General features: G+C 40.8%; 1 protein-coding gene across 1 annotated transcript in view; it reads right to left on the bottom strand.

Moving 5' to 3' along the window:
• SEMA5A (semaphorin 5A) overlaps positions 1-25,608 on the bottom strand; it is a 143,969-nt gene that overhangs the window by 42,073 nt on the left and 76,288 nt on the right. Inside the window, exons 10-13 of the mRNA XM_070939125.1 lie at positions 11,142-11,349; positions 9,891-10,008; positions 2,409-2,590; positions 287-430 (exon numbers count right to left, since the gene is read on the bottom strand). Coding sequence (XP_070795226.1) covers positions 287-430; positions 2,409-2,590; positions 9,891-10,008; positions 11,142-11,349 — 652 coding nt within the window. The remainder of the gene's footprint in view (positions 1-286; positions 431-2,408; positions 2,591-9,890; positions 10,009-11,141; positions 11,350-25,608) is intronic.

Genomic DNA, 25,608 nt, shown 5'->3' on the forward strand with positions numbered 1-25,608 from the left:
TAGATTTCCAGATCACAGTAACCGTGTTTTATATTTTCCAACATGGATTATCTCCATTTTAATATGTAAGCCTAAAAGGAGTTCTTCTTCAATTTTTTCTCTTTAATTTTAATTTTATCTGTTTAATGTTAATCATTTTAATTTTATTTAATTTTTTTCTATATTCTGTGAGGTAAGTCCAGTTATACTCTATTTTTAGAATTAAGGAAATACATTAAAGAAATACAACATGGTAACACAGATACAAACAAAGGGGAAGCAGATGATGGAGATATTAGCCTCTTACCTCTCTTCACGGTTCTGCCCAACACATACACGACCTCCGTAGCGAGGGCTTGGGTTATTGCAGGAACGTTGACGTACTTGAAAGCCTATTCCACAAGTGGTGCTGCAAGGAGACCAAGCTGACCATGGAGTCCACCCTCCATTTCTGTAAGAACAATAAATCATGCTCAGTAATTTCTAGGTCTGCGTGTCCAAAGAAATATTTGATTCCACAAGGGAAAAAGCTCTTTGTGGGGTACCTGGAGCAAGAACAATAATGATCAACAAAACAATTAAATATCCTTTCGTTAATTCTAGAGAATCTCATTATCCCAATCTCATTATCCCAAGCAGCTTTTAAAAACTGGACAATCTAACATGGGCTTAATTACATGGTTAGATCTCTGTTCTGCCAGAAAATTCAATTTTTCCCAGTTGAGACATTCTTGAGGAAATCCTTCCACAACGTAATTTCTCCAACCTGAAGTATTCTTTTAAATCTTTCCATATTGCAAAGCAACTTTGCAATTATGTTAAAGTGTTCTGGTTATTGTTTTTGTTGTTGTTGTTGTTTTTGCAATCATTGGGTCATAGGTTGTGCATATTTTGATCTAAACAAAATCATCATTGGAAAAGTCATAAGACAAGATATCATAATTCAGCATATTACCCATTCTCACATGATTTTTTATTACACTAAAATAAAAGAACCATGTGTTTTTATTAATGTGTTGTGAGAATAACTTTGGGAGATTGTAGAAAGAGCCACAATCAGGACAACAGTTGGACAAGAGAAAGACCACAGAAAGAAAGGGGGTGGAGAAAGTATCTCAGAAGGGACCCTCCCTACTTTCTCTGGAAAGTAAAGGCAGGGGAGGGTGGAAGTGCTTTCAGACTTTTGTAAGATTCTGTTACTTTAACCTTACAATAAAGATAATATTAATACTCAAGTTTTTGGTTTCTTGTTTTAACTACCTCAAAGGGCTGACAATATTTCAGCTGTATGCACTTTAAAAAAAAAAACTTGAATAGCTAAATCAGAGTTTGCCAAATTTCAGATATGTATATAATTGCAAATTTTTAAATCATGGAACTCATGAAATATTTTAGTTAATCATATTTTAACCACAGCGAGTTTAAAATCTTTCCAAGGTAGCAAAGATCTCTCTTCTCTCTTATTGTTCTCTCTTATTGTATCAAATCACATACTTTTAAAACCAGTACATATTTGAAAACCACACTTTGGTTTAGAACCATATTCCCTCAATATATAGAACCGAGGGTTAAAAAAAAAGTAGGCAAAACAGTATATGTAGGCTGAGTTTATGAGTTCCAAAAAAAAAACCCCAACAACGATTGAGGTAAACAGGTCTGCTACACAGTAAGTAATTTAAGACTCTATAGGGGAGGATTTTGGAAGATTTTTTTATGCCACGTTTATTATTTTTATAATAAGTAATTCAAAATGGTGAACAAATCTACTTCCTCCTTCTTCTGTCCTCACCAAATGGTGAGATGAGTTGGGCTGAGAGATAGTGACTAACCAAAGTCATCCACTTGGTTTTTCAAGCCTAAGGCAGGACTAGAACTTACAGTCTCCTGGTTTCTAGCCTGGAGCCTTAAGCACTAGAGCAAATGGGCTGTTTTTCTGTCATAGTTCTTTGTTTTTAAAAGACTAAAGAATTATTCAGTATTTTAACAGTAAGAAATCCACGTTTGACACTGAGTACCCTTTGACATTTGATACTTAAGGGATTGCAATGTTCAATCACAATTCCTTAATTTCACAAAGTTTGGGATCCAGATCTGCCCATTAATCCTGAAAAGGCAGAATCTGAACATAACCAGAAAGTAAGACTGGATCAAATTGGTTGCAAGATCTATATTTTATTCTGCACTAAGTGGGAATGGAAGCATTTTTGTGCTTGCTGCTGCAGTTGGAGCCCTGATAAGTGGCACATTTTATCACCAGCTGCAGCCAAAAATACTTGTTGTCAAACATACAATATATGTAATATATTGTATTACTGTGGGTTATCTTAGGCCTATAAAATATGAAGCGGTCATTGTCAGCAATGACCGGGATATACAAAATAATCTTCCAAGAATTAAATATTACATTATTAATTTTACTTTTTACATACCTAGAGCAGTTAACAATCTCAATACTTGACCCTTCACACTGGCGACCCCCACATTTTGGAACCGGATTGTCACATAAGCGTGTTCTACAGAGGCAAATGCCTACACTTGATCCATCTACATGTGTACAAGGCTTCCATTCTGACCAGGAACCAAAATGGCCATCCACAGTCAAATTCCTCTTCTGGAAATCAAAGGAGAAAAGAATACATTCCAGTGATCACATTTAAAATAACAGAAAATCCACTATATGTTACAGGTCCAACTTGTCTCACTGATCAAGAGCACCTTGTACCTGGCAACTTTTGTTGGACAAGCACAGCCTTGTCACAATATTCTTAAGATGTGCAAGGGAGGCTCTTTTTATATACATGTACAAACAGTTATGTTCTAATTATGAATTAGCTCAAACTAATTTTAAATTGTATTGCTAGTTTATAAAGCTTTAAACATCTTATGACCGGGTTGCCTAAGGAACCATTTACTTGTATATGGCTTACCCTGTCGTAGGGACCACCTCTCCCATTATGAATCTAATACATACACTGAGCCTTGATGGCGCAGTGGTTAGAATGTAGTATTGCAGGCTAACTCTGCCAACTGCCAGCAATTTGATCCCCACTGGCTCAAGGTTGACTCAGCCTTCCATCCTTACGAGGTTGGTAAAATGAGGACCCAGATTGTTGGAGGCAATATGCTGACTCTGTAAACCACTTAAGAGAGGGCCGTAAAGCACTATGGAGCGGTATGTAAGTCTAAGTGCTATTGCTAAGTGCTATGAATCAACCAACTGCAACTTGGGGTCTCCGTTGTTCTCTGAAACTGGTTGTCTGCTTGCAGACATTTCATTACCAAACTAGATAATATCAATATGCTCATATTACCTAGTTTGATAATGAAATGTCTGCATGGAAATTACCAAGCTCAGAGAGCACCAAGGACTCCATAGTTCAATCTTCAGCTACAAATATTCTCTTCTATCAGTATCAACTGCAGTGTTTAGAGCAGCAGGACAGGCCCTTTTGATGGAACTTCTACCAGATGCTTTGCTATCTAGTATGCAAAGAATGCCTTATCCTATCTTGCTTCTAAGCTAATGGAATACTCTCAAGAACTTTATCTCAGGATTCAGGAAAGTGAGCAAAAAGATGCCTGTTTCATCAAGCTTTTAACTGTTAAATTGATTTTACAAGTGGTCCTCATTTAACAACCACTTGTTCAATGCCTGTCAAATACCGTTTCCCTGAAAATAAGCCCTATCCCAAAAATAAGCCCTAGCATGTTTTTACATGTGCACCTAATATAAGTCCTACTTCCAAAATAAGTGCTACTTAAGAGCCAGTGCCTACCCATTCTGTCTAGTTGGACACAGTGGCCATGAGGTAAGATGGGTTGGTGGTGGAGCATCCACCACAGATGGGGTGGTGGTGGATGCATCCCACAAGGGCTTTCCTCAGGGCTTCTGTAGCCAGGCCATCCACACCTGATATCTGCCTTGTGATGGCAACACCAGCAGCCATGTGCAGCAGAAGCCCACATGGCGGTTGGCCCACTTCTTCCACTTGTGAGGCAGGTGTCAGGGCGCAGATGGCCTGGCTGCAAGGGCCCTGAGGTAAGCCGGTGTGGGGAGTGTGGGGCAGCTCCATCTCCTCGCCTCACTTCGTGGCCGTGGCACCTGTGGCACTGGCATGTCGCTTGGCCTCCTGCTCCGTTGCGGGCATGAGGAAGAAGTGGGCCAGCGGCCATGCGGAGTCCTACTGGACGGAGGTGCCAGAGCCGCTGTCATGAAATGAAGCATATGTCAGAGCAAGGGTGGTCTGGTTGCAGGGGCCCTGAGATAAGCCGATGTGAGGCACATGGGGCAATTCCAGCTCCAGCCCACAACTTGTGGCAGTGGCACTGGCATGTCACACAGCCTCTTGTCCCACCACAAGCAAGCAGAAGAAATGGGCCTCCTGTACATAGAAAAGAATAAGACACCCACCAAAAAATAAGCTCTAGTGTTTATTTTGGGGCCCAAAACAAAATAAGACCCAATCATATTTTCAGGGAAACATGGGTATATGACAGCACTGAATGAATGATAGTTATAATGGGATGTCATACTTATAATTCTTGCAGCATCCCTGCAGTTACACAATTGTTATCTAGGTGCTTGGTACCTAGCTTTCAATTACAACATTGAAGTTCCTGAGTCATATAATTGCAAAGTGCAACATTCCCTGATAGCTTTTCACAAGCGAAGTCAAAGGGGAAGCTGTCAGGAAGATGGAGGTCATATAAGGTCCTCACTTAACAGCCCACATGGTCCTCACCCAAAGTTACCTAGCCAGCTTTCATGTAACTAAGGGAAGCCTAGAACTCCTGCTGCTTTCTAGGCTAGCACTTTAACCACAATAATTTTAATATATTCATTGATTGAAGGCTTATATACTATGTAGCATAGTGGTGTGTGTGTATATATAATAAGATTATTTATAAGCAGAAAGGCAGGTATAAATTTAACCATCACATTTTTGAAGGGCTTGCTGGGCAAGAAAAACACTGAGGGAAAAACTCCTACATCAAGTTGCAGAAATAAAGAATGTACTTTGTACACACACTGACTGAAAATTGAACGTTGTTTCCAGACTGTTTAGCTAAGATTTAGCTAAGATTTCAATGAGTAATAAACCAAAAGAAATAAAAGAAAAAGAACTGCAAAAGGACCTTGCAACTGTCAAGCCATTGGTTGCCAAAACCACATGGCCTCGCCAGATTTTCTTACATCTGCAGTCATGAGCTGTGAATACATGCTCAAACACTAAGTGAGTGAATATTGTTCTGCTTTTCATGTGGCCTGCTAAGATGCCCCCCACTGAGTATCTGAGCAAGGAAATTAAGCAAACTCTGTTAATTGATTGTTTTTAGTGATTTTTTTTCCTAGTTGTACTTTTCTCAACATTGGGCATTTGTTATCTGGACTCCTAGTTTAATTTTATGATTTTAATTTTTTTATGTTGCCCAGTTATTGCTATGAGAGGGTTGTCTGTTTCTAAAAAAAATAAATAAATAGATAAGCAAGCAAACTCTGGTTTCCTGCTATAAGAACAAGGTGGAACAAGTGTTCAGTTTACACCAGTTCTTCCCAAAATCTTTTTTTAAAGTAACAATTATAAACCCATTATCTAAATATTACAAAGACATTCTGATTAGTAGTGGATTTTAAATCCCAGCACTACTGGTTTGCTATTGGCAGCGTGTGGGTGCGCTCGCTCACTTTGCGAGTGCATGGCATTTTTGCACATGCGCAGAAGCTTCTGCGCATGTGCAGAGCATTTTTTGATGACATCTGGGCGGGTGGGTGGAGCCTCCCACTGCCACCACTACCGGTTTGCTCGAACCATTGCAAACCGAGAGCAACCCACCATTGATTCTGATAAATGTAAAAAAGACTTTCTGATAAGCATATTTGGGTAATGAAGGAAAAAGCTTGGGAAGTAATGGCTTACACGATCCCATCAATCCAGCAAGACCATGAGAAACTCCAAGGATTGTGCTTTTACTTTTACTTAATTATATTTTATATATTGTTTGCATGATGATTGGTTTGAATAAGTTGGTTTCACAATTTACAGTCCTTTCCTTTATACTCTATAAGCTACTTATATTGTCACCCACCATTGTTAGGCCAAAATGAAAGTAATGAGAACATGGATTACAACACTGCAGGGAAAGGTTGGTGATGCAATGAAGATACTATAATTCATCAGTGAGGAGATGACCTCTAATCAAGAAGTTTCTTCCAAATAAATTTATGAGGTCAGATGACAAATCATGGTTAAATCAAATTAAAAGTGAATGCTTCTGAAATCTTCATAAATGAAAGGGTAGGGAAAGTTCACAAGTCTTTATGACTCATTCTCATTATGTTAAATGCTGCTTAATGTGACTTCAGAATAAGGCATATGTATATGATGTATTTCTTCCAATTATAATAAAAACATATTTTGTGTTCATTTTCATATGATTTTTCATATTACAACACAGACGAAATTAATGGTAGCTGAGCCAGAGTTAAAAGAGTGATGAGATACATTTACTGCTAATCTATACTATTTCCAAGAGAATGGCTAATCATAATTAATTTTCCCCCTTTAAAAAAAACTACATTCTGCTACAGAAAAATAACACATCAGACATAAGGGATCTAGCTAAATTTCCTGACACACTAAATTTCTACGTAAAGGAAGTACTTGCATGGAACAAATGGTCATTATGCCCTGAAAAGCAGGCTAAAAATCCGTAAAATAATCCTGCAAGGGCTTTAATGGGTAACACACATTACAGCCCTCGGAGGACAATCCTGTGGATTTTTCTCATCCCCCATGACAAATTTTCAACGTTTCAGAACAAAATGCTTTCTTCACCTTTTCTCTGTATACAGATACATTTAGTTTGAAGGTTGCAGTTATTATCCTAATAGAAGGATTTTTTTTCTACTCAGGAGTCACTGCGGCAGCTGAAGCTGCTGAATCATGGCCACCCTGCATGCAAAACTTATTACCAGCTGCCTGCCATGCCAGCTGTCTCAAGGTAGAGACAGCCAGAGCCATCAAATCATTCCAGTGGCAGAGCAACTGTGCTAGATGCCTACCATCTGCAAATATTATAATTGGGCATCAGAAAGTTGCTTTCTAGTTCCACCCATATTACTTTTGATTCTGTGGGGCTCAATTAGAATAGCTCGGTCCTCTGTTTTGTCATTTGATTCCTATGTATAAATCAAAAAGAAATTCAGTGTTTCAAGTGAAAACAGGCTCTTAAACATAGAGAGCCTGTGTAAGGTACTGAAAGTGGTTTCTGTACATATTCAACTTCTGATTCTCTATCCTGAAAACATTTGTGTCACAAAAATATACATACATTTATGTCTTGCTCCACCTGGCAATATTACTGTATGAAAAGCATCAGTCACTAGAACATTTTGTACTAAGTCACAAAATGAGCATATTCAAATAAACTCTCTAAAGGTCAATGTGGAAAACAACAGAAAGGGGGAAATTATCTACAAATACTTCAGACAGCTCGTAAGTGTAAGTGCACCCACATCTAGGACCATCTGTTGTAAAGGGGGAGTCTGCTCACTAAAACAAGAAAGGCCTTGTGAATTTAAGGAAGGAACAAAACTTTGGTGTGTGCATTAATAGCCAGAGATATGTGTGCTATTTCTGCATATCCTAAGACCCGGGGGTGGGGGGGCAGGCGGGAGAGAAATGAGATAGACTGGCTCAATTGTCTATGGAGCCCTCATAGGTAATCTGTAGGAGTCCAGGGTTTCTGTAGAATGTGAACTCCTTTATGAACATCAGAGCCAGTGGGGATAGTGGTTAGAAGTTCTTGTGGCAGTGATTTTGAAATATTCAATTCTGGAAAAAGGGAATGGGCAGCATGAGTTATCCTCAGTATATTGAGGAAACAATACCATTTTATTCAATCCCATGAAATATGGGGTTTTCAAGAAATATGAATGGATCAAAATAAATGCTTTGGCTGAATGGATTTGGGAGCAACAGATATAGATGAAGAGTACTTAAGGCTTCTGAAAAGTAGCCAAGGTCAGATCCCTGCAAAATTCTACTCTCTCTTCTTTTTAAGGGCTTTATGAATGACCATCTCAGAATATAGAATATTAACAACATTTCTTGCCCTTCTTAAATTCCTGGGCAGAACAGTGACAACCATAGATTTCCAAACATCTGGCATTAATGTATTTAAAAACAAACTAAAAATGATTAGCTAACAATATCAGAAGGAAATCTTGTTCCTCAACTCTGTGTGAAGTAGATCCTCAGCCCGTCTCCTTTTCTAAAATTCTCTTGGCTTCCCGCTTCTTCCTTAATATCTGTTAGATTTTCCCTTTTATCTTTCTGTTTTATTTCATGCAAAGCCCTGCCTCTGGGACCACTTTTCACTTAATTCAATCTGTTTCTTTCTTCTTTAAGAACACAAAGGTAGTGTCAACCTGCTTAGAAAACTTACACATGACAGCCTAGAACTGAAGATGTAGATAACTTTGATTCCTTGGGCCCAAGGGAACAGATAAAGATGGGCAATGTGCTGGAGAATTAAGGTAGAGATTAATTTTAGGATGGAAGGCAATGAAAAACCTAGATAAGACTTATTTATTTATTTAGGTTATGGACTCTTCAACAATAACAGCTTAAAGCACTGTTCTTTCCAGTGATAATGTATGGCTTTGAAAGCAGAACATGGAGAGTAAAAGACAGACATCTTCAATTTATAGATCTAGAGATTGTTTCTGAAAGTACTATGGATGGCAAGAAAAATGATCAATCAGTCCTGAATCAAATAAAAGCTGATTGTTCCCTTGAGGTGATGATCAGCAAGCAGAAGCTTACATACTGATGGGAAGGATGATGAAGTAGAAGAAAATAAGTTTGGTTGGCAAGATTGAGGGAGCAGCAGATAAGATGGATAGGTGGCATCACAGAGATAACTAGAATGTCCTTGGAAGAACTATGAGTTAATGCTTGGGCAGGTTAAGATGGGACCATTTATCCTTGTATTTTTTACCAGGAGCTGAGCCCATCTTGATGACACCTAACTTCAGTCAAAGACATATGGCACTTTTTGTTATCACTGCTTCAGACTTTTCTTTGCTATTGTCCTTCTTCATCTTTTTAGTTCTTTCCTAATTTTCTCAACCCACATATTTTGTGACCTCCATCTTCATTCATTGCTATGAACCTTTTGCTACTCTATTCTGTTTCTGAACAGAATTTTTCTGCCTTCCCTTCAGTCTTAAATCAGTTTCCATCTTCCCAAAGACTTCCCTAACCACCACCCCATCAATATTCTATTGCTTCATATTGCTTCAGTGATTGCATATACATACATACATACATACATACATACATACATACATACATATATACATACATACATACATATATATACATACATATATATGCATGTGTGTATGTTTGTGTGTGTGTGTGTGTGTGTGTGTGTGTGTGTGTGTGTGTGTGTAAATTGTAGGTGGGTAACTTTATGACTCATATATACAAATTATGCCTTACAAAAGCTTGCTAAGAATAGTGAAAAACACGAAGTATGTAACTCTGACAGACAAAACACACCAACTGATACTATTTTGATAAAATCATTTGCCGTTAGTTGCTCTGTACAAAGAATACCTGAAGAGATGTGGTGGGTGGGCTAGCGGTACAATCACCCTAGAAGGCTCCAGCAATTATCACCAATTGCTCTTTTCTGGTTTCAGTGTTTCAGTTTGAACCTTTTCTGGTTTAGAATATTTTTGAATTTTTATTTAAACTGTTTTTTTAATTGTAAATTGCTTTAAGGAGAATATTATAAATAATTACAATAATGAAATGGTTATCATGAATACGATGGATTCTGTGGAAATCACTTGGATTCAGACAACTTGAAAAAGGATGATGTATCTGAATTCTACTTACTGGACAGAGAGAGATGCTTTGCTCCCATTGACTCATGCTCACGCTTTCTTCCAATGGTGTGCATTTCCTTAGCACCAAGTCCCAGCCACAATAAGGATCCTGGGATCCAACACATGTGCTGAAAAAAATTAAATTGAAAACATCACAGAAATTCTCATATTTTTCTTCATGAAAAAGAATCAACATTCATTAATGTGCATCTAAAGACCTACTGAGTAAGACAAACAGCCTGAAGATGGAGGTATAGGTAATTCTTGTTTAATGACTGTTCCCTTAGCACTGTTTGTAGTTATGAAGGACCCTCCAAAAATTACTTATGATACAATTCAGGAGATCCAAAGGCTGTATATACCCCTGAAGTCACATGACTGCATTTTGACACTTCTTAATTGGCATAACTTTATGGCCAGTTGCATGATCAGATGACCATGATTTACAAAGTTTTTTTGATAGTTTCCAGTCTTTTTGCCCATTTCTGGCAGAAAATACCCAGAGGAGTACCTTGGTTCGCTTAACAATTGTGGTGTTTCCTTAACAACTGCAGCATTTGCTTAATGACCATCACAAAAATAAAAAGTCAGAAAATTGGGTCTTGACATGTGGGTACCTTGACTTACAATTGCCATGACTTTACAATGGAAATTTTCAGGCTCCATTAAGGTCATAAGTCAAGGACTACCTGTAGATAAGTCTTTTCCTCTGTTTTATTTATTCTATACCTGCCTAACTATAACCTGGAGATTATTATTCTCCAGGCAAAGCAAGAAAAAGGGCTAGCCCCCTCTTTTTTATTGTTTAAAATCTATCCCAAATTCTTTAAATACTTCTTCACTGTCCCTGAACAGAAGGTAGCACTTTTTTCAACCTAAGTGTTGAATTTTCCTACTGATAATTGTAGTTTGCTGGTGCTAATAATAACTTTCTGGAAATGTTCTACATTGCCTAAGATGGAAAATTGCTTTAGATAGGAGAGTTATGAGACTGAAGTGTTTAACTGAAAGATTAATCAACTGAATTGAATTCATTAGGGGTAGGCTGCCATTCAATGCATTTGGAAACTGTTTTTTTGGTGAAAGAATAGCAATAGTATACCCTTTTTTTTACAATGGATGTCTTTCCTCTATTAAACTGAAAATTGTTCTGCTTCAGATAATTACTTAATGAAAAGAGTTTTAAATTAAGTAACCCTGTAATTATATTTTACTCATCTTTCTGCCCAGATCATTCAAGATTAACTAATCAGACAGCTACCTGTATGTTTTATAAAACTGGCATCTCTTCAGTGGGATCTTCACCACACTTCTCTGAAGACCCACATAGAGAGCACTCTGACTGTGTAAAATCTGAAGGCTCTTGATGGGCTCCCATTGCTTCTTTGGGAAGATGTGAATCTCCTCTAGCAAACAACTGCTGGCTGTCTGATTAACTGGAGCAAGGATTTTCTTAATTGTCCCATGATCTGTAAAAACAAGTGGGTCAGATCAAAGAAGCAGAATTTACTGAAATGTTGTTATCACAATTTCTTTCACATTCATTTTAGTAGAAAGAGAAGAAAGGAAACCATACTGAGGAAGTGAGGTAGAAGCTGAATATTCCCATCCTTTGAAGCTCAAAAAAAAAAAAAATACAGTTGCTTTATGCCATTGATCCAATCTGCTTTTCTGTTATAGCTGGAAGCAGTATTTCAACACTTTGTGCAAGCTTTTTGTCAATCCACTTGGTATATTTCCTTTTGTCCAAAAAATGATAGTGGTGACTGAACTTTGTGAGTGCAAATTGATTCCTCCCAAACACAGTGTCCTACTCTGCCAGGGCTACAACAGACAGGAACAGGAAAGCAGATCAGTTATTCAATATGAGCTAGCAGAACTTTTCTCAACCTGGTGTTTTTCAGATCAACAATCTCCATTTTAGGAGAAAGATGCTGTAGTTTAACACACCTGTGTGATATCAGGTCCAAGAAAGTTGTCTAGCAATGTAAGATTCTAGCTTCATATTTGAAAAGTATGGATAGTAACATTAGGTTTATCAGAAGATCGTTTAAAGAAAAGGAAAATAAACCACAGTACCTGCCCATTCCTTAAAAAGACTATCAGTAAATTTTACTCCTATTATATCTTTAAAACCACAATCTCTTTTATTGCCTCAGATATTCAGAACCTGTTCCCTGCTCTAAGCATATTCAACTTATTGCATGGGTACCATAATATCATTATAATATGCATATATAAAAAAAGGAATATGATTGAATCAGATTGGCCCCTTTGCCTGTTCCTTGGACATGCGTGCCGGGCAGCTGCCCTTCTGGTTTCCAGTGCGCAAATGTGCACCGGCCAGCTGGTCTTCTCATGTGCATGCACACCAGAAACTGGAAGATCAGGCAGCAAGTGCACATGCATGCGTTCCCGTTTTGGCACTCAATGCTGAAAAGGTTCACCAACACTGTCCTAAGGAAATCATCCAGATTTAAGGAAAGTTCACATGCCCCCAGAAAGGCAGTAAAAAAAATCAGACAGGGTGCCAAGCTTGCATCCTACCTCTTGGAAGTACACCCCAAAAGCATACCCCAAGCAGTGTAAAAAGCTTTTTAAAAAGTCAAGCCAACAAAGTACCAGCAAACAAACAAGCAAACAAAAAACCCGCAGAGAGGCTCTGGCTAGTCCAGATGTACTGCCAAGAACCATTAGCTGTTACAATGTAGGAGAGGCACTTTCTGAAAATACTTAAACAGGGCAATAAAGATAAGGATTAGGCTAGAAACAATACAGAGGCAGGATTAGTTCTGACAGGATTAGCCCTGTAAAGTGAGAAAAAGAGATTTTTTTCTAACAACCGGTTCGGCAAAGTACTCAGAAAGTTAACGAACAGTTCTCCTGAACTGGTACAAACTGGATGAATCCCACCACTGCCTATTAGTAAAACTAGCAAGTGGTAGATGAATTGTACCAAGGGAATAATTCAGCATATCATTTGTAAGTGTGCACAGAATATAAGAGAGCCCTGTTTGCCATTCCCCCTCCAATTGTACCTGGGAGCATACCTGACCTTAAAATAGAATACATTCTGTTGATAGTTACATTAGCTACTTTTCTTCTGCAATACCAAGGGTGAAATGCTACTGGTTTGGACCAGTTCGGCCGAACCGGTAGCAATGATTGCCATTGGTTCGCCAAACAGGTAGCAATAATCCCTCCCCCTGCCTATGTCCGCCCATTCGTCTGGTTGCCCACTTACCCAGGCAACGCTTCTTTCTGGCTTGCTCGCTTTTCCCGCCACTCGCTTTTCCCACCACTTGACACTTCCGGCCCACCCACCCCACCCCAGCCTATATAAGTTCCCCTTTCCACATGGCCCAGCTACTTCGCTGATGAATGCCTGCTCGGACACCTCACCTTGCTCAGACCTCGCCTCACTTGGACACCTCACTGACAGCCACTCATTCAAAAAGTTAAGCATTGCTGGTTGCGGCCTAGCTACGATATGATTTTTTTTTATTTAAGTGATTCTATTATCAATTTAGCAGAACTTTTAGAATAGCTACTTTAAGATATTCCATCAAAGGAGAAGTAGTTGGTTAAAAATAACAAAAGTTGGGAATTAATGTTTCCAAGCATTTGTTCTTTTTTAATTGATCTAATTAACATTTAAGTCTTGTAATCCCCATGGGCATAGGAGTCTGGAGATAGGATGGGCCTTGTCATTGTGATTCTGCATTAATGTGAGTTGTGTTTATTATTTGACATTATGTCACTGTTATTATGCTATGTATTGATTATCTATTTTTTCTTCCATTGTTTTTTTTTAATCCTATGTTTGCCACCCAGAGTCACAACCGCAAGATAAACAACTACAAAAAGGAAATTAATAGCAATCAGTCAATCAAACAGAAGCAACTTGGTTTTTTTTTCTAAACTGGGGGAATGAGCATTAAAATACCAAATGTTCAAGGTTAACAAGTATAAACTGATGTTGATGGGATCTGTAATGGTGGCAATTGACCAGGAAAGATATTTGATAGTTCAATGAAAATGTCAATTCAGCAAGCAGTTGCTGTAAAAAAGCTAAATACCACATTAGAAATTATTATTTTTAAATGAAAATAAAAATTCACAGAAGCCTCAAAACTGTGCAGACCTCTGACACATACGTCATGCATTTCCTGTGTATGACTGAAAATGTATGATTTTAATTCCATTTTGAGAATACCATTAAATAATCGGGTATACATTTTAAGAACCAATTATTTTGGTAACTATTTGCTATTTCTGTACAAAGACTTACACTATACCCGATATTGTAGCTATCATTATTTTTCACACTTCTCTGAAGGCCTTTAATTTGTATTTTTCTGTTGCTTATGTTTGTATATCCAAGTATTGTGCAAAATGGATGCTTGTGCTTGTTAAAAAGGACTGCAAAGGAAAAAGAGAATAAAAAAGGGAAGTTTAGTGTTTAATTCTATGATCAGAATATATATGATTTAAAAGAGGACAAGCCTCCTGACCCAGAATTAAAACTAAGTTACCTTCACACAATCAAACCATCTTTGTGTGTGCTATGCGACCAGTGATAGGGAAAATCCCAAACCAGACATTGTATAATTGTTCTCTTAAAAGCATTAGTTTTCCTGTCTTTCCCTTTAAAAAAATGTTTGCAATGATAAGCCATGGGAGGAAACCGGCTATTGATTCCCAATTCAGTCACACTGCTCTTTTGCACAACTGGTTTAAAATTTAATTATACATATACCTTGGTAGCTATGGTAGGTCAGGATCTGAAGAATTACTTTAATTTCCCCAAAGATTTAGATACGTTATGTGGGGATTTTTTTTTTCCTGAAACAACAGAACCAATTTTTCCATGCTTAGCCACATCACAAACAGCTTTTAATTCTCACAAGGGTGGTTGTTGTGGGAAAATAGAATGAAGTACTAGGTACGTTCACCACCTTGATCAGGTGGGATATTTTGCTATTATATTTTTATAATAATATATAACATATTATAAAAATATAATAACACAACATCCCACCCCTTTTTTCCAATGCCTTCTATTAATGGTAGTAATTAGATCCCAGATGTTCTGTGAAACAATACTGTTTTGACAGGTATTCTAAAATAAAGCATCATATCTCCTATCCCCTCCCCTCTCTCTCCCCTTCCTCCTTTCCTCCTCTCTCTCTCTTTCCCTCCCTCCCTCTCCCTTCTCCCCTCTCTCCCTTTTCCCCCACCTCCAATATTTTAGACCAGGGGTGTAAAACTCAGGGGCTGTGGGCTGGATGCAGCCTGCGAGGTACTTAGATCTGGTCCGTGGGGCCACCCTGGAAATAGCGACGGACTGGCCCATAGTGCTTCTGCCAGAGAAAATGGAACGGGGTGTGCGTGGGCCCCCCAAGATCCATTTTCACTGGCAGAGGGCTACAAGAGACCATTGCGACCAAAAACAGGGCCCAGGAGGGCGCATACAGCGCATACTTATGAGACCACCTTCTGCCACCGGTAGCCTCTCACTGGCCAGTATGCTCCCACAGAGGGGCTCCTCAGGGTGCCATCGGCCAAACAGTGTCGACTGGCGGCCCGCAGGGGGAGAGCCTTCTCTGTGGGGGCACCTGCCCTTTGGAACGAGCTCCCCCTGGAGATACGGAGGATCCCGGATTTACACACTTTCCGCCATGCCCTCAAGACTTTTTTATTCCAACAAGCGGGGCTGGCCTAACTCTTTTTAACTGTTTAATTTTAATTTTAATTTGTTTTTAAAAACAGGGGTGTTTTAATTAGTATGGTCCAAATTTATTTAATATGTTTTTAAATTGTTTTTTAAATTTTATATTGTATAATACTTAAACAGGGCAATAAAGATAAGGATTAGGCTAGAAACAATACAGAGGCAGGATTAGTTCTGACAGGATTAGCCCTGTAAAGTGAGAAAAAGAGATTTCTTTTAACAACCGGTTCGGCAAAGTACTCAGAAAGTTAACAAACGGTTCTCCTGAACTGGTACGAATGGATGAATCCCACCACTGCCTATTAGTAAAACTAGCAAGTGGTAGATGAATTGTACCAAGGGAATAATTCAGCGTATCATTTGTAAGTGTGCACAGAATATAAGAGAGCCCTGTATTTCATTTTGTATCTGTTTTATCTTTGGCTGTTCCCCGCCCTGAGTCCTTTGGGAGTAGGGCAGTATATAAATCTAAATAAACTCAAACTCAAACCCTAAGTTCCATTTTCACCGGCAGAGGGCTAACAAAACAAACTAAAAGTAAAACAAAACAAAAGGAGAAATTTCCCCCCTTTTGCATTTGAGCATCCAAGAGGGGACAGGAAAGGAGAAAGGGGAAGAGGAAAGACAAAAAGAAAGAAGGAAAGATGGGAAGAGAGCAAGTAAGGAAAAAGGAAAGAGGGGAAGGAAGAAGAAAGGAGAATGAAGAGGGAAGAGAAAAGAAGACAAGGAAGGAAGGGAGGGAGGGAGGGAGGAAGGAAGGAAGGAAGGAAGGAAGGAAGGAAGGAAGGAAGGAAGGAAGGAAGGAAGGAAGGAAGGAAGGAAGGTTTGTTGGTTTAGCATGTTTAGCATTTGGCTACCAGCAGCCCTGCTGCTGTTGTGGCCTGCCAGCGGCCTGCGCAGCTTGTGGCTGATCTCGACGACGAGGAGGCTGGTGTGGTGTTGCGCCAACAGCCTGTGCAGCTGGCACTCGCGTTGGATAGCGAGGAGGCTGAAGAGGATGTGGTGTCAGAGGCAGAGACTCAGCCAGGGCCTTCAGAACCTCCAGAGGCTCCTTCAAGTGCAGAGAGTGAAGTGGAGGAGCCTCTCCTCAATGCTCGAGCATGCAGGGCTGCCAAAAGGCAGGAGTGGCTACTCAGGAGGAAGAGGTCTCTTCGAGAGTAAGGCATGGGGCTAATTGGCCACTCCCTTAGCCTATTTAAGTCACACACAGTTAGTAATTGTTGCTGGAAACAACATTTAATTATTATGCAGAGCATTTTGGAGAGTGAGTTTCTTACCACATCTTGGTTTCTGGGCTGGTTGCCAACCTTTGTCGGACTTCGTTTATTCTTTGTACTTTATAGCAGGCTGATAAGGACATTTGCACTGAAAGCCTGCATTTTGAAAGGGGTCTGTTTTTAATAAACGGAGTTTTTGGGGCTTGGTGTGTGGCACACTCCTTGGGATCCAGAACAGGGGCAGAACAGCTGCCCTTTTGCCACCTTTTGTCTAATCCTCCTGACCTCTCCTGGTGCTCTTCTATCCTATCGCTGAGGATTCTTTGGTTACAAAGCCAGGTCTTTTTGAGTGGAGAGGGAGTAGGCCTCCCTCTGACCCACACACTTTACCCTCCCGCACACATCATCAGCAACCTGGCCAAGGAGAACGAGAGCAGCAGCAGCCTTGAGGAGGAGGTAAGTGCAACCGGGCACCCTCTTGGGGAAGCGGAGCTGGGCTATGGGGTCCTGGTGCCCTGGGAACTCGAGGGCCAGGCTGGGAGCTTGCCCTCTGCTGCCTAGGGCTCTGGACAGCTTGCACCACCATCCAGGGGTCCTCCGCATGGCCTGAGAGGGACAGCGAATCTCCTCTGAAGGACAAGGGTTTGGTGCTCTCCCTGGTCTCACCTTCCTCCGCTGGAGACAATGGATCCCCTCAGCCCCACCCGGGCCAACACAGGTGCCTATGACACGAGTGATGTTGAGCTGGCCATGGCCACCCTGGCCACACATCCTAAAGTCAAACAGAACCCTGATGCGGCACTCAATTATATTGAGTTTGAAACCCCTGTTCTAGAGGGAAGGAATTCACTGGAGAAATGCTGCTGTCCATCTTTTTAATATAAGGGACATTAGCATAACTTTTTGGTATAAGCTTACAGAATCAATGGGCCTACTGGAAGGAGATCGTATTAGAGATACCAGGGAATTAAACCAAGTGTATCAAAATAAGCTAGTATTTTGAGTTATACCTGGAGGCCTGTCAGAAACCAATGCAGGAACTACCACAGATGAATTTGGTGAAAATTATGCAGCGTTCTGAAAAACTAGGATTCTGAGGAAAAGATTATTCTGTTACACATCATGAATAGACAAGTCGGAATAAACTAAAAGAATACAGGCAAAGTGATGGAAATATTCCAACAAATGAAAATTATTGTTTGGTGAATTGATATCTTCTTAGAAAAGGTCGATTTGTTTGTTTGTTATTTGTTTCAAATATATGACTTAAATATGAAGTTCACTTTTAGGTACACATGTAAAGGAATAAGTCTAAAAGTATGACTGATTTGTTTATTATTATTTTTTTAGAATAGAATTATTTATTCTTTATTGGCCAAGTATGATTGGACACACAAAATTTGTCTTTGGTGCATATGCTCTCAGTGTACATAAAAGAAAAAAATACATTCATCAAGAATCATAAGATACAACACTTAGTGATAGTCATAGGTTACTAAATAAGCAATCAAAACATACTGGGAAACAAATAAAACAATATAAATCATAACAATACAAACAACAAGGTTATAGTCATAAGTGGGAGGAGATAGGTAATAAGAAGGATGAGAATAATAATAGTAATATAGTCTTAGTAAATAATTTGACAGTGTTGTGGGAATTAGTTGTTTAGCAGAGTGATGACATTCGGGGAAAAAACTGTCCTTGTGTATCGTTTTGAGGGTAGAAGTTGAAACAATTTATGTCCAGGATGTGAGAGGTCTAAAAGATTAAGAGAATTACTAAATGCTAAAAGATTAAATGCTAAAAGATTAAGACAATTGATAACAAATACAAGAGTGATAAGAGCTTCTGAGTCAAGGATATGCCATTATTTAATAGTATCAAAAGTATATCTTAGGAAAAAATAGAGGTAAAAGAAAATGAAAAAAGGTGACAGAAATGAGACTGAAAGTAGACCTTCAGAAAGATAAAGTAGAATCCTATATGATTACTAGAAAAGTATTAATGTCATAGCAGACGGAATGGAAAATGGACATAAAGAAAGATAATGTGGAAACTGCTTCGTATAAATTTTAAACAATTGAAATGTTTAAAGTTACATTAATAGGAATCAAAACAAAGGATGCCTGATGGAATTACTCTGTGGAATAGCCTGTGCATGAGGAAAAAAATGGATGCAAAAAAATGATGACTGCCCCCCCAAAAAACCCAATAAAAGATACTTAATATTTTGTCTCAAGAGGAAAGATTTGCTTCAAATAATGCCATCAAAGTCAGCGTGGAAAAGTTAATATTAAAAGAGGCAGAGAAAATGCAGAGATTTTAATGAAAATAAAAATTGCTTTTAAAGACAATGAAAAGAATTAACAGCCTCCAGGAGAATGAATGGAATTAAGAATAAAAATGATTAATGGTTTCAGATGAAATATTAGTGAACAAGTGTTGTAAAAAAATTTTTTTTAGAGATCTGCATGGGAATGATAGAGATATATTGAAACCTGAAATTGAAATGAATGCTATAAATGTTAATGTTCCACAAAAAAACAAATAATAAATGTTTTGTGTTTTCAAATGATAAGGCTGTAGGTATAGATTTTGTAACTGGGGAAAAGTTGAAATATGGTATTGATTCTTTAAAGAAAGCAGTTATATAAACTGTTTGAGTCTGTATGAAGACTGTACTTGGAAGAGTGCAAGTGGGACAGGTAGAAAAACTAAACCCAAAAATATTGAATTTGTTAAGTATTACTCGGCATATTTCCAAATTCTGATAGAAACAAGGGACAATGAGCAAAATTTGGGAAGCCCAGTGTGGCTTTATGCCAGTCAAAGGACACGCCAATCAGATTTTTTTTCCTTTAATGAGGAAAAAGCAAAATGTATGAATAGGAGGAAAAGCAGATTATAAGGAGAAATATGGAAAGTTTTATATTTGGTGTGGAAAGTTGGTCACTAAATGCAGTAAGAGAACTATATATTGAAACTAAACCATGCATGAAAATAAATGGACTGCTTAGCAACTAGTACATCCTTGAACAGAACATAAGAACAAGATTTATGATACCCCTTAGTTGGATGGATGAATGGAATATTTGTGGTGGATGTAGAGAGTGATGGTTGGGAACATGAATACTTATACTTAGAGAAAGAAAACCCAAACAGTTTCCAGACCTTGTTTCTATGGTGCAACAAGGATTATGGATCTGAAAATTAATGTAATAAAAAAACAAGAATAAATAATTTCAAATTATACATAAAGTAAATCACAAAAAATAGAGAAAGTGAATGAATTTTTTAGACCTTTCTGTAAGGTCTAGGAGTGATTGTAATGAGAAGCAAAAATCCCTGATTCTAATGAGTACTTCTGTTTTCTTATATAAGTGTTGAGTATTGCTGAAGGAATATAAAAAGTACTTATATGCAGTAGAAATGGAGAAGTTATGAGTGGTAAAACAAGAAAAATCAGGGCCAAGAATGAATAGGGATGGAATGAATATGAGCTGAATATAAAAATAAATGGCCAATGGAAAAAATACATTGTCTAGTGGGAAAACAATAGACTGAGATGCTTTGATTCTATCGGGAAACTGAATGAGGATCAAACTGCAAACGAGAAATGAATAGAACAAGAGGAAGCAGAGGGTAGAGAAATTTATTGTTGGATCAGATTGATAAGGTCCTGAAAAAGAACAAGGTGAGAAGTTTAAAGAACAAAATGCAATATATGGATCAGCATATATATATATGATGGAAATAAGTATGATTTGCAAAGGCAATAATATATAATGAATGGCGTGATTTAAACAAGATATAATTACTTTTTATCGTCTTATTTCCTGCTTTAAATTACTTTAGCTAACTACTTCTCTTTTTTCTGTGCTATGTATTAAATTTAACCACAAAAAAAGAATAGAATGATGAATATCAATGTATGTTCATGTTTTCATTCCAGTAGGGAAAAGTATAATAACGATTTTAACTCCAAAACAAGTTAAGAGATTAAAAGGCTGGCGGGTATGGGTCTATTAATTTACATACATACGCAACTTTTATAATTTCTGGAATTTTCACAATCTGGTTAAAAAAGTCTGCCTATGGAAATTCTCAATCACCCAGGCAATAGTTGTCCCAAAAGTGCTTTTTCCAAAAAGCAACTGGACTTTCTTGGTTTTTTTCCTTTGAAAACATTTCACCTCTTATCCAAGAAGCTTCTTCAGTTTAGCAAAACATTTTCAAAGGGGAAAAAACCCAAGAAAGTCCAGTTGCCTTTTGTAAGAAGCATCTTTGGGACAAGCATGTTTTTTATGCGTACAAAGAAATAGAGAGACAAAGATAGAGATACAAGAAGTAGTATCACAAGAACCTGGTTAGTTTGCAATAATACATAGCTACACTACCCATCTATTCTAAAGGTATTACAATGATAGTTTATGTAAAACTACAGATTAGTGAAACAGCATATTATATGTTGCAAGTAGTTTGGATTTTTTTCCCCAGAAATCTTCCAAAATTTACTTAATTGAGTAGTTTCACATAGCACAGATAAAATAACTGAGAAATAAGATGTAAAAGGTATAAATAACTGCAGGCTATGAATCCTTCCAGAACTCTAACAGTTCAACGTTCACTCGTAATTCTGCCTGAAGGCCACACGTAGATTAGAAACATCTGCATCTACACATCCAGACTTGTATATGAATTTAGATCCAATCTACCTAATCCTTCACAATAGAGATTTTTTTTTCTCAGCTTCATGGGATTCCAAATGGCCATTCAGAATAAAGCACACGAGTAAAGCACAATCTGGCACATGCCTCATTTTATCTAAAATCTTAAAGGAAGATATGATACAGCAAACTACATAGCTAATTATTAATAATCAATCTTTTATTTTATTTTTTAAACACTACTGCCTGAAACATAACTAGTAATATCATATACTGTAAGTATACATCATCTTATATCAGCATCATAAATATACTGCTTTCAACAAATTGCAATATGAAATGTACGTTGTCTTACCTGAACGTCCTTTTTCTGGGCGCTGCGTACACTATCCATGCATGGGTTAATCCTTCAGTATTTGGCAACAACTGAGTGAAAGAAACAAAAGGCTCTTCCCCTTTCCGGCCCCCTAGCCACGCCTCTGTTCCCATGATCCCCCAGTCTGAACAAAAGGCACAGCTAACAAGGAGTCCACTAAGAGTAACTTTATCAAACTCAACTTTATTAACACCAACTTGACAACAAGGAACGAAAAGAAACCAAACAGTCACAAGGTGAGCAGTCAGCCCAAGAGGGAGGGTTATGGATAGTGTACACAGCGCCCAGAAAAAGGACGTTCAGGTAAGACAACGTCCATTTTCCTGTGCGCTGCTCCCACTATCCATGCATGGGATATACCCAAGCTCAAATTCCCTGGGCGGGAGGCTGACTGCCCCCACAGTCGTCCTCCGACAACACCTTCTGAAGTACTCTGCAGCCAAACGACGCCTCAGCAGAGTTGTACACATCGATCTTGTAGTGGCGAATGAACGGCAAGAGGGATGACCAAGTCGCTGCTCTGCAGATGTCCACTACCGAGGCTTGGGTGGCCCAGGCTGCCGAAGTGGCTGCACTGCGGGTAGAGTGAGGGAGGATTCTGCCCGGTGCTGGCCTGGAACTCGAATCGTACGCCATAGTGATGCAGGCCTTAATCCATCTGCTGACCGTGGCTGCTGATACCTTCTGACCCATGGACCTCGGACTAAAGGAGACCAGGAGGCCCTCGGTGCGGCGGAAAGGTTTGGTCCGACGGATGTAAATGCGGATAGCGCGTCGAACGTCCAGCGTGTGCCACCTCTCCTCCCTGGCATCTCGAGGCGAAGGACAGAAATCCGGCAGGATGAGTTCCTGGGCCCGATGAAACCACGAGTTGACCTTCGGGATGAAAGCCAGGTCCAGGCGTAGCGTCACCGTGGAGTCGCGAAATATGCATAAATCCTTGCGGACTGAGAGTGCCGCTATCTCTGAGACTCTTCTAGCCGAAGTAATTGCCAGCAAGAAGGTCACCTTAAATGAGAGGTACTTGAGAGGGGCTGAGTCTAGGGGTTCGAAGGGAGGTCCAGTCAGTGCCCGCAATACCAGAGTTAAGTCCCATGATGGGTAACGATGTACTGTGGGCGGTCGAAGGTTTGTGGCCCCATGTAGAAACCCTTTAATGCGCGGGTGGTGTGCGAGCGACTGGTATGGGGGGCAAACGATAACCGTCGAAAGCGCAGCTGTCTGCCTTTGTAAGGTTGCAGGGGTCAAGCCCCTGTCAAGGCCGGCTTGTAGAAATTGTAGGATGTCTCGAGTATCCGCTGACGTGGGATCGATATGCTGGCGGGTACTCCAGCGACAGAACGCCTGCCAAGACGCCTCGTAGATGCGGGTCGTAGACGGACGTCTAGCCGCTTGGATGGTGGCCACGACTTCATCCGGGAGGTTGTCCTTCTTCAGGATGACGTGTTCAAATGCCAGATGGCTAATTGCAGCCACTGGGGCTCTGGGTGCATGACCTCCCCCTGGCGAAGAACGAGCCGCCATGGGGGGATCACCCATGGTTGATCCACAGAAAGCGCCACTAAGTCAGCATACCACGGCCGCCGGGGCCAGTTCGGGGCTACCAGGAGCAGATCGGCCTTCTCCGCCAGCAGTTTTCGGATGAGGCGGGGGAGCAGCGGCACTGGTGGAAACGCGTACAGGAGACCCTCGGGCCACCTGCAGCGCAACGCATCGTGGTCCTCCGCCTGAGGTGTCAGGTAGCGTGACACGAAGCAGGGAAGCTGAGCGTTGGCCAGGGTTGCGAAGAGATCCACCACCGGCCTTCTGAAGCGTGAGGCAAGCTCCCGGAACAGTTGTGGATGGAGTTGCCATTCCGCTTAGTCTATTGTCTCTCTGCTGAGCCAGTCCGCTCTGACATTGGATGCCCCCGAGATGTGGTCCGCTCTGATTGAGAGAAGGTGGCTCTCTGCCCAGCTGAACAGATCGGCGGCCTCTCGCATCAGGGGGCGGGACCTTGTGCCCCCCTCTCTGTTGACGTGCGCCTTGGCCGAGATGTTGTCGGACAGGATCAGAACGTGATGTCCTTGCACCGTCGATTGGAACTCCCGAAGGGCCAGTCTGATCGCCCGGAGTTCCAGAAGGTTGATGCTGCACTGACGTTCCTGCCGGGACCACTGTCCTTGTGCCACAAGGTTGTGGAGATGGGCTCCCCACCCTCGAAGACTTGCGTCGGTGGTGAGGATCAGGCAGTCCGGCTCTAGGAAGCTGGACCCCTTGAGAAGCGAGGGCGATGTCCACCACCTGAGGGACTGGCGGACCTGAAGAGTGATGTGTACTGCTCGTTTGGAGTTGGCCCTGCCTGCTCGCTGAAAGGGGAGCAAAAACCACTGCAGGGGTCTCGAATGTCTGCGTGCCCACGGAACGATGCCGAAACAGGATACCATCTTCCCAAGTAGGCAGGAAAGATGGATCAGGGCAACTCTCCTTCTCGACAGGATCTGCTGTATTAGAGTACGGATGCTCTGGACTCTGTCTGGTGATAGAAAAACCTGGCTGCTGGCCGAGTCTATCAGTGGCCACAGATGAAGCAGTCTGGTGGTGGGCTGAAGATGACTCTTTTCGAAGTTTATGGTGAAACCGTGATCCTGAAAGACTTGCAGGACCTTCTTCATGTCTCTGGTGGCCTGGTCGCGAGTGGAGGACAGGATCAGAATGTCGTCCAGGTAACAGAGCAACTGGATCGGGATGGTTCGAAGCCTGGCTGCTACCACCGCCACTAGTTTGGTAAAGGTGCAGGGGGCTTACGAAAGTCCGAATGGCATGGCACGGTACTGGTAATGTGTGCCAGCGAATTCGAACCTCAGGAACTGCATGTGATCCGGGTGAATGGGCACGTGAAGATAGGCCTCCCAGAGGTCGACTGATTGGAGTAAATCGCCCTGTCTCACCCCCGCTAGAATGGACTTGAGGGAGTGCATTTTGAACCTGTGGTATTGAACAGACAGGTTTAGCCACTTTAAGTTCAGTATGCCCCTCCAGCTCCCAGAGTTCTTGGGTACTAGGAAGAGGGTTGATTAGAACCCGGAGCCCCTCTGGCTGTGCGGCACTGCTTCGATGGCATTGACTTCCAGGAGGTGTGCAATCTCCTGCGACATTAAGTCCTGCTGTTCTGAGGATCGGGACATTGGACAGTGGACAAACCATTGGGGAGGCTGACTGGAGAATTCGATAGAAAGTCCTGAACCAGTCGTACGCCTTACCCAGGAGTCCGACGTTGATTTGGCCCATTGCTGGTGGAAATGAATGAGCCTTCCCCCTATGGGGCCTGCGAGCCTGGAGTCATTTCCCTCATTTGGCTGGCTTAGACCCGGCACCACGGAAGTTGCACTTCGGCTGCTGGTTTCGCCCTCGGTCTCGGAACTGCTGCCGGTCCTGGAACCTATCTCCTCCCTGATAGTGGGAGCAATGAGATGAGGACCCCCTAGGTCCCGCGCTGGCGCGAAAGGGCTGTTGTACCGGGTAGGGTGTGTACCGGCATTCCTGGCGGCGGTAAGTTGAAGGATCTTTCTCTTGTCCTTTCCCTCCACTAGCAACGGTTCCAGCGCAGCGCCGAAGAGCTCTGGGGCTTTGTAAGGCGCGGCCGCCAACTTCCATTTTGCTTTGAAATCGGCCTTCCAGGGCCGGAGCCAGAAGAGTCTTCTAGCCGAAAGGGTTGAGGCTAGAGTCCTTGAGGCAAATTTGGCTGCGTT

This window comes from Pituophis catenifer, unplaced genomic scaffold (genome assembly GCF_029215685.1).
Source record: "Pituophis catenifer annectens isolate HBS135680 unplaced genomic scaffold, rPitCat1.0.hap2 SCAF_3, whole genome shotgun sequence".
Taxonomy (NCBI): Eukaryota; Metazoa; Chordata; class Lepidosauria; order Squamata; family Colubridae; genus Pituophis; species Pituophis catenifer.